This window comes from Pempheris klunzingeri, chromosome 23, assembly GCF_042242105.1.
Source record: "Pempheris klunzingeri isolate RE-2024b chromosome 23, fPemKlu1.hap1, whole genome shotgun sequence".
NCBI lineage: Eukaryota > Metazoa > Chordata > Actinopteri > Acropomatiformes > Pempheridae > Pempheris > Pempheris klunzingeri.
This window is the reverse complement of record NC_092034.1, coordinates 10,320,567-10,330,802: the sequence shown is the minus strand read 5'-3', so window position 1 is coordinate 10,330,802 and position 10,236 is coordinate 10,320,567. Positions and strand designations below refer to the sequence as shown.

Here is a 10,236-nt window from a genome sequence, read left to right as displayed (position 1 = left end):
ATAATAGGTTTACCAGGACTTGGAGAATTGCTTCCAGTATGTAATGGGTTTGTGGCTTGCGTTTGGTTTGAGATTTTCCAATAGACTTGTAATCATCTCTGAGGATTAACGCTTGGTTGGTGTATCCACAGAGGGTACCTAATGTCCTGATGTGATTCTCACCAAGCAGTCTCATAAACATAACCAAGATTTATTACACAGCATTGTGTTGCGTCTCTATTGACTCACTGTGCATCCTGACATACTATAGCTTATATATGATAATAACACTGTATTGCTTCCATTCAAACAACACTTATGGTCATAATGCAATACCAGTAATCAATTTCTTTTCTAAACTAATTAAGATATGGATTCACATAAAACTTTTTACAAAATAAATACAGCCAAGTAGCACTATTTCACCAATTGCACCGTGTGCGTCTGCTCTTTGCTCTCTATTCCAAGCATGAAATACTTGGCTCTGGGCCATTTGTTGCTTGCTGTACCATTCCATGAAGCTTTTTGTATGATGTGTTGTCTTGAATAGTCACTCGCTGCGTATCCAGAGGATGGGGTTGGGAGGGATTGGTGGGGACTTGTTCCCATGGTGACCACCAGTTACATAATAACACTGGGTACCTACTGTGGCTGAACCATTAGGGAATGAGAGATAAGGACATAGAGGCAGATGATAAACAGAAATTATTTCCCAGTCAATTTAGATTTTCAAAATGCTGCATGAGTTTCAAATGCTATTAAAAGAGTGGAGCTTGCATCAGAGTATGAACAATCATAAAGCGCAACACATAGCTTTAAAATATGTCATTTTGTGTATAGGGTTTCCTGGCATAGTTTTATATATATATATATATCATAGCCAGTGCTACTTTCAACATCCAACCTTATGCTTTCCTACTCCGCCGGGTGCTGCAAACTCAACCTGCCTTCTTTTATTTGTCTCTTTTACCAAGTAAAGAAATTTATTGGAAGTGAATTAAATTCAGGAAGGTCAATTAAAACACTTCAATTAGAACGCGAGTGAACCCTACTAGGCCTTGGTTCCTCCTATATCACGTCATGGCATTTAAAACAAACAGTGTCTGATTGGTCCGCAGGCCCTGAGGGAGCCATGTTCCCATGCTGGATGTCACTGAATTTATTCATTGTTGGCTGTGCATTGCAATTCTGGAGTGCAGATAAAGAGAACTGCAGCTGACACAACTTTATTTTTGATGTTTGAGCTTTGTCAGGGGTTTCCAAGAAGGTTTTCATCCCCTTGGTGCTTTTCAATTCATGTATATTTGCTGCTGTTGCAAGACAGCAACAGATTATTGCCCTTTGTATATGTGAGTCCTATAGACCACGGATTCCCAACCAAGTCAAGTACCCCTTCATCAACAACACCCATCATGTTCCAAACATGTCCATTTCAACTGATTTTAACTTGGTATTGTTTAACTAATGGAATTAATGTTTAGAGTTTTAGCATTGTTTATCCATTAACTTATTTCTAGCCTATTTCCACTGTTTATCCATAACTTTGACCTATCTATTTCAACTGTTTATACTTTTAGCCATTAATTTCAGCCGTCTATCCATTATCTTACTTTTAGCCAACTATTTCAGCTGTTTATACATTATTTCTAGCTATCTTTTCAGCTGTTTATTCATTCTTTTAAGCAACAAAAAACGGTGCAAAAATGTTTTTTGGTAGAGAACACATGACAAAGTTCCCTCTGCAGTGGGCCAATGTGCAAGTAGATATGATAAGGTGTCATCTAGGGTGCCCTAGTGCTAGGAAAGGGTTTGGAGCTGGTGTCACACCTCATGCAGCTGATGTCTTTTTTTATTTTTTTGCCCCTGCCCCCCAGACAGCTTGAGTCCTCCACTGATTTTGTCTTTTCCTACCATTATCCATGACTTTTAGCCAACTGTTTCTGCTCACTTCTAATTAGTAGGTGTTGTAAATGTGGATATACATTGTAAATTATATTTTATCAATTTAGAGTTATTCCATCTCTATCCTGGCAACTGCAAAAGTACCCTTAAGTACAAGCACCCCTGGTTGGGAATCAGTGATGTACGCCATCCTGTGCTACTGTAATAACACTAGCAGAGACAGAGATACAGCAGTAGTGGCAGTACTCTAAATTTAGTCTCCCCTCTGCTTGCAAACTAAATACCAATGACAACAGACAAACTGACACCCACCCATCCACCCACTCATTCAGTCACTCAGTCACTTGGGTCAGGCTGCAGCCCCCTCCACTCTCCCTCCCCACGACAAACTCCAGAGCTGGTGAGCACGAGAACCCACACGGGTCGCACTACCCAGTCTGACCTCTCGCCTCTCACCTGTCTGACTTCCTACCCTGAGGGGACAGGCACAACTTGAGACTCCCCCCTGAGGGTCCTTCAGGACAGGTAAGCCATCACTAGGGTTCTCCACAGGTGTGCTGTCTAGTTCTAATGTGACACTTGCACTTTGAATCAAGCATGATTCACACTACCACCTACGGTCATTCTGTCTACATCTCCCTTACAATCACATAGTTTGCCTCGTGTTACAGTTGAACTCTACTTCTGATATTTCTCTAACTATTTTCTATAAATATGTTTTTGATGAATGTTGATTTCTAGATGATTCATTTGTTCCATGAGGAAATGCTGGGAAAAGTATTTTGAATTGGATGGAAACATTTGTGTTGCGTTCACTTGGTGTACACTTTGTTCTGTCTCACATGTTTGCAGTAACAGTGCTCTATCTGTGTCCTTTCAGCCCACTTGGGTAATTTCAAACATATTGATTCCCAGACCCCTGACACCGCTGGTTGCCATGTCTGAAGAGCATGTGCTTGGCGTTTAACAGCCCAAGGTTATTTAAAGGGATGTGCTAACTTTGCCCTTTTCACTGCCCCAATAAATTCTATCTGCTTCAGTGGGTCTTTGTGCATAGTGTCGATGTTTGATGTTGGCCAATCGATGGCCTTCCAGCAGCCACGTTGTCTTGCTGTTGTGTCTCGTTGTACAGCTGAACAGGTTGTGCTGATGTGTACTGTCTCCTGTGACTTTTTGCCTCACCCTGGACTCCCCAGGGGCAGCCATGTCACAGTTTTCCACCATGACGACCAGCGAGAGGAAAATGCAGGCGGCAGCAATCTGCAGGGAGGTTCAAGCCCAGGAAGGTAGACATATCATTTCCTCTTCACTTCCTTCTTTTCTAATCCCTCTGACCTCTCAGTTTCTCTCTCCTTCTCTTGGTTCATCCTTTCATTGCTTCTGTTTCCATCTCAGACTATTCTGTTCTTCTCCTCATATCCTTCTCCTTTCACCTCTCTGCATTCTCTTTTAATCACACATATCAACAGATTTAACACCATAACTTACAGTGCACATTTTATTCTCAGACATATTAATTTAACTGTGAACACGAGCACACCTTTCCCAGCACACATATGCACTGGTCACTGCCATATTTACTTTACAGAAGGTATGAGGCCACCATTTAATGCAGCCGTTGCCAAACCTCCCTTATACGACCCTGACTATAAATAAGCAAATGAATACTTTTATAGACCAAAGTAACTAATCCCTTTGTCGTTGTCCTTTGAACACGCTATTTCAGGGTGAGGACAACTGTGTGGCTGGGATAGGGAGGGTCTGAAGGCTACTGACAGCTGAAAGATATTCTGGCAAATTATGTGTCTCTCACTCGGATATAGGCCTGTGACATCTCCATGATCAGCATGCAGTAGGTAGCATGCGGCGCTAACCACAAAACAAGCACTGGACATGAGTGGATTACGAGGGAAAATAATTCCTCGTTCATCATATTGGCAGGAATACCAAGTCAGCAATCCATGTACAGGGGTTTTTTTTTCAGCAGGGTGTTTTTTTCTGTGTGAATATAATTTGTGCTCAATGAGGTTTAATAGGAATATAGGAAAAGAAATTTGTCATGTCAAAACTCTTACAAGTATAGATTGTATACAGAAGCTCTTCAGTCTTTTGTTTGTCTCCTTGTGTCCAGATATAGAGATGGATCTTGGGAAGAAAATGAGTGTGCCTAAGGACATTATGCTGGAGGAGCTGTCTTTTGCCTCAAACCGGGGCTCCCGTCTCTTCAAAATGCGCCAGAGACGCTCGGAAAAATACACTTTTGAGAGCACCCTGAATGAAAACAACAAGCAGCTCAATGTAAGCACAAACTGTGATGCAACAATCACACATTAATGAACAACTTCACTGGATGAAACCTCATCTTATCAAGTCAGTTCAGTCTAAATTGTACTATACTGTGGACCTAGAGCTTGTGGCAGAGGGATAGCTTAGCTTAGCTTAGTTTAGCATAAAGGCAGGGGGAAACAGTTCCTGGGCTCTCCCACTTACTTGTACCTCTAAAGGCCCTCTAAAGCATGCTGTCATTTATTGGTTTCCATTCTTTATGCTAAGCTAACCAGCTCCTGGCTCTAGGTTCATATTTAGCATACAGACATAAGAGTAATATCAAAGTTCCCATGAAGGAGAATAATCTTATTTCCCAACATGTCAGTGTTTTTCCAAATGCAGATGAAGTTAGAGTAGATTGATATAGACACAGCACTTTAATAAAGGGGTTATTATAGCACAGATTGTGTTTTCTATACACACAGCCATCCATTTTCACCACAAAAAAAACATTCGCACAATACCTTCCATCCTGATAAAGTATATGCAGGAGAGATTAAGCACTTGAAGTGTTTATTTGACTTGTGCGGCAGACACGGAGCAGCACAGAATAGTGGTTATGAAGGTTTTCCAGCTGGTCATAAGCAGTTTTATTAATGTCCCTTTGTGTATGGATGGGCAATGTGCCAAGTCAGCATTTTCTTTTCCCAGCAGTACTTATCTTAACCTGACCTGGTCACACATAAAGCAATTTATGCACTAAAGCTCTCAGTAGAATTGAATCAAGATAAACTAACTAAGTTTCTCTTAGTTATATCTAATTAATTAGCAGCACTTGTAATATCATCTTTCATTTAGCTGTGTGTTGCCCTTGTGGACATTTCACTGCCCTCTTGAAGTCCATAGATAAAATAATTATTATGCTCAAGGGAAGTTTAGCCCCTCATCTTTGAAGTGAGAAGAACCCACATACTGAATCTTTGGTTTGTTTATTGCTCAGGGCAACGGAGGGATTTTGTTTCAAGTTGTCAACATTTCCTGAGGAAGTCCTGGAGTAAATCATCATAAATATCTTTCAGAGAGATGAAAGCTGGATGTCTGGGCTGCAGTGAATTTCTTTCCTGGCCACAAAACAATGTTTCTAATGTTAAGGAAAAGTGGACACGCAGACAGTTTTTCTGCTTTTTGTTACTGTTGGTTGTTAACCGCTCTGAGTCTGAATGCAAATCACATTTCTCACAGTAATTCATGTTAAAATGTCAGAAATATATAATATTATTTTTGCCATTTCATAAAAATAAGCCAATGTGCCAGGAAATAGGATATTAGTTGATTAAAACGAGTCAAAATGGACGAAAAGTTCTTCAAGCTGCTGTAATTAATATTTTAATATTAATAATGGCTCAAACGACTGGGAAAGATGTTGCTTGATGTGACAATTGTACATAGACATACATAGACATACCAACTGTTTTGATACATAAATGGAGAGTTATCACCTGTCTCTGCAGTTCCCATCAGCTCTACGATGCATTGAGCATCTCTCAAGTCTTAAATCAGACCTGCACCTTTAGTGTTTTGGTTCGCTGTCACACTCTCATCAGAGAGGTTTCAGCAGGAGCAGGCAGCAGCTGGATGTGCAACTGTTTTTCCAACTTAAAAAGTGCTAATATGTCTGTGTTGTGCTAAAACCTCAGTTTCCTCTGCCCCCAAGTGGCCAAAAAAGGTGCTCAGAAAAATGGAAATTTGAACATCTACATTTCCATGACGGCTGGGGAGGTGAAAAAACTAAATTGACCTTGTGGTGAGATTGTTTTGCCATCTGCCCTTCCCAAAGTCAATAGTGAACTTTCAGGTTCAGGTTCGCACATGAAAACATTTGTTTAACTTTTCCTTTAAGCTCAACTCACCCTTTCGATGTGTCTTATAGAACACAATGGTTTCTCAAGGTGAGAGTGGGAATGCCACAGACAGCCACAGCGGTGAGAACAACTTGGGCGTCAATCAAGTGTCATCTGACACACCAGATACAAGAATGGCACCAAATCCAGACAGAATTGCCCCAGGTAGGAACTGTAACTTGAGTGATACAATGCAGTGGGACAACAATACATTTATTGGCCCCTGAACCATTGCAGCAGAGATATTATGTAGCTATGGTCGACCTTTGATTAACTCTCTTTTTCTGCAGAACCATACACTACTCGTTTTTTCCATTTATTACATCATCACTGAAGTCCAGTCCTGAGCAGAGCATTTTATCTATGATTTTCACTGTTATATCCAGCAAGGTTTTGCATAATTTTGCCATGCTGCACTTCCTCTTTGGTTGTTGAAACATACTAATATATTGAATGTACACTACAGCTCATGAGAAACGGTACTGCTCCTGGTAGATAGACTGTGTGGCTCTCCACAAAGCATGTCTTGATAAGGATTCAACTGTTTTTCATTGTTTGTACTCACGCAGGCTTTGATCATGTAGGAAAACATTTTTTTCTTGCCTGGAATCTGCTGGCCTCAGGCAGAATATGATTACACATTTCTTTTCTCCTTCTCTTTGCCTGTCTCCTTTCTTTCTTTGTCTTTCTATCCTCATCCCACTCCATTGTTTCATGTCTGCTCCTCCACATCTCCCTCATCGTTACAATCAGCGTTGACCATCTTTTTTACCGAGGGGAAGTGTTTCCTGTTTGCCTCTCGTGCCACTGATACCATCAGCTTTGCACTCACATCCTCCCTCGTGTCTCAATTTTGCCCAGTTGACACAAAACCAATACTAATTTAGGGATGAGTGTGTCTACACAGGGGTGGGGTGTTATTTCTGGAGCTTGGGACCAGGCACCACCCTTTACTGTCTGAATGAAGTCACTCCAGCTGTAGCAGAAATCAGGCCAAAGTGCATTAGGTATCAAATGGTAAGAACTCTTAAAATAGCACACTCATGCACCCAGGGGTGCATGTTCCATGCCCCGGTGCTGGTAGCAGAATGTCCTAACCACACTATGGTGATATACAGTGAACGCTTTAGATTAAAACTTTTGTGAGCTTCAATAAGACAGTAATTGGCAGGTACTATGCTGAAGATGTAGAAAGCTTTAATGGCATTTTATAACAATTCATCATTGCATTAATCCAATAGCAGCTAAACTTTCTAAAAATTATGTGCATTTAAATCTTTTTTGTGCCATTTTCGAAACAAGGCATAGAAAAATGTCATGTGTCTTTAGTTGTAAGATCATGTTTTTAGATGTTGACTCATTTAATTGTTTTAGAAAACTAGAAAATGCCTTTACTCGCAAAGGGACGGCCTGCTGTCTGTCTGACTGTCCTTTCAGGGCTGTATGGGATCTCTCTTTCATCTCCACATAGAGTTCACAGAGCTGGGTGTGTAGCAGTCCAATCCCACAAAAATATCAACTGAGCCAAATGTCCAACCACTAGAACAATATTCCATGGCCTCAGAAAATCTTTTGCACAATGTTTTGTAATAGATTCCCCCCAAAATCTGTAAACTTCCCTGCAGGCCTGTTTGGTGTCTCATGCTTCCTCCTCAGGGCAAAACATAAACTCAGGAAGGGGGATTGTTCATTGTGAGAGGTTAGGACGTGACATGACGCCCCGTGTTATGTAATGACCGAGCTTGCGAGCCCCCCTGAGTGAAGCACTGGGTTTGAAGGATAGTGCTTTGGATAGGCCTCTCCCATCAACACACATAGACTACGCGGGGAGACATACATGCAGACACACGCACACACACACCCACACAGAAACACAGAGAATCTGCTCTTTGATTTGTTTTGCTGTGAACCTTAACAAAGAATAAAAGACTAAAGAAAAACCAGAGGATGGTATTGCAGTGTTGCACACTCAGACTGATGTTACTGAGTTACTTATGTATAATATATACTAAATATATACTTTGCATATGGATTTTGTAGTTTCTTTCCATTTTTTCCTTTGCAATTGGACGACTGGACACTTTCACTCACTGAAATAATAATTTCATGTAATACTAATTACTTAAAAAAGTTTAAAAAGCAACTTCGACATCTAACAGAGGTAACAAAAGGTACATCAGTAGTCATAAATCATATGATGAGATGTCAGCAAAGTGCATGCCTTCATACTTTAGCTCACTCATGACCAGCTGATCGGTCTTTGATCATTTTGAATAAAAAGAAATCAAAGAGAAGGATCAGCTTTCTCTGGAATGCCAGTTTGCTTGTTGCTGTTTGGGATTTTCTTGTTTCACTTCATTCCCTGCTATGTGTGGGGAAATGCTCAACTCTGACACCAGAATAGTTTTGGAAAAATAGAGTAGAATTTAAAAAAAAGACCAGAAAAACGATTGCCTGCTCTTTCTTTGACATATAAAAACCCTACTTTCAATCACTGTCTGTGTTGTAAACCCACACAGGATATGGAGGTCCTTTGAAAGACATACCCCCAGAGAAGTTCAACAGTACATCTGTGCCAAAGTCCTACCACTCACCCTGGGAGCAGGCCATCATCAGTGACCCCGCCTTGGCTGACACCCTCATCACCTGCATGCCTGAGCCAGAGCCCCAACCAGATCTACCAGGGTACAAAAGTTTCAACAGGTAACAAACTTACTAGTGGACAGCAAGACATTATACAATAAAAACACTGAGTTTAAAGAAGCAGACATGTTAAGTGAATTATGAATATTTGTTTGAAGTGAGCTCTTGGTAAGCACTGTGACCACAACTAGTGATGTTTATATATTATTTATGTAAAGTTATACAAGTGGGGAGAAAACTGTCTCGGTAAAGTCGATTATATACAGAAATATTTCAATTTTGCCAACATTAGTCTCAGTAAGCTACTAGTTATACCAGACTAAGTAAGGTTTAAGCAGCAAAAGCCCTGAGTGTGTTGAATGGAGCAAAGGTGCTTATAAATTCAACTTTTCATTCTTAAGAGGAGAATTGGGTTACTTCGTTCTTCAAATTTGACAGTCTCACTTTAAGCATACAAATGCTGAGTGAGCAAAACAAGCATTGTCCTTCATCTAACTTGCAATGGGCAAAAGTCTGCCTCTCTCTCTAAGCAGCTATCTCTTAGAACATGTCCCCTGGCCAAAGTCTTTGCTTTGCTTTAATTAGTTGCATCACTTCAAATGTCACTGCAGCGCTTCTCATTAGCACATGACGATGACTGTTACAACACTGTCACTGCGTCACCTCCAGGGTGGCGACCCCGTTTGGTGGCTTCAGCAAGGCAGCCAGACCTGCTCCCATCAAGGCCCTGGAGGTTGAACCACTCCCTGACTACCCTGAGCTCCAGGTGGAAACGTCGCCGAATCGTCCCTCCTTCAACAGATCTGCTCTGGGGTGGGTGCCGACGGGCGATCCGGTGCCTCTCACTGCTGTTTCCCTGGAGCCTGTGCTCATCCCTGAGTCAGAGGACCTTTGAACCCATAATGAAGTCACACAGAGATGCTGTCTATTAAGTTGCTGCAGAGGTTATGGTGAGCAGGGTAACGTTTCGGTCAGCACAGTGTCAGGGTGAGAGAAAGTGGCTTGTGGGGCGTTGCTGGTTCAAGTTACCATGTATGCAGCAGCCTTGGTGTTCCAGGGATGCTGCACTCAAAAATGAATGAATCATCCTGTACAGGTGGCAAAGACACGACTGAAAAAATGGAATTTGATGTATATTAAGTGCATAAGAGTATTTTATCTTGCAGACAACAGTTTTTGCTCAATAAAATGGTGTAGAATGCCACAAGTCCAAGTTATTGTTTTTCTGTTTTTTAATTCTTTTCTTTTTTTATGCTTGAATTTCATTTTCTGCTACTAACATTTGTGATAACACCAATCACACTTCTGAGATGTTTCTGTTTTTGGACATGAATGCAAATCTGTAACATATTCCACAACATGCCCCAAGGTGATAATTTCACAGTGAGTTGGTCTGAGCTACACTGAAGGATCACTTGAGTGAATGATGCTTTCGCCAGTGTGTTATAGTTGTATGCAAACCCATCACTTATCGCATCGTGTGAGAGGCCAAAGATACATGTGAGCCACTGTAACACGCCTCAAGGTTACACTGCCTGACAAA

General features: G+C 41.1%; 1 protein-coding gene across 1 annotated transcript; it reads left to right on the top strand.

The window, feature by feature from the left end:
• The first annotated feature begins 2,226 nt into the window (after positions 1–2,226).
• Positions 2,227–9,906, top strand: LOC139222932 (myozenin-2-like). Its single transcript, XM_070854841.1, has 6 exons — positions 2,227–2,406; positions 3,078–3,167; positions 4,013–4,179; positions 6,080–6,215; positions 8,570–8,753; positions 9,363–9,906. Exons 2-6 carry the CDS (start codon positions 3,086–3,088, stop codon positions 9,586–9,588), a joined length of 795 nt encoding a protein of 264 aa, XP_070710942.1. The 5' UTR covers positions 2,227–2,406; positions 3,078–3,085; the 3' UTR covers positions 9,589–9,906.
• The last annotated feature ends 330 nt before the right edge of the window (positions 9,907–10,236 follow it).

Coding starts and splice junctions, on each gene's coding strand:
- LOC139222932 (XM_070854841.1), top strand. CDS start 3,086: ATGTCACAGTTTTCCACCATGACGACCAGCGAGAGGAAAATGCAGGCG. Junction 3,168..4,012: donor GGAGGTTCAAGCCCAGGAAG/GTAGACATATCA, acceptor CCTTGTGTCCAG/ATATAGAGATGGATCTTGGG. Junction 8,754..9,362: donor GGGTACAAAAGTTTCAACAG/GTAACAAACTTA, acceptor CGTCACCTCCAG/GGTGGCGACCCCGTTTGGTG.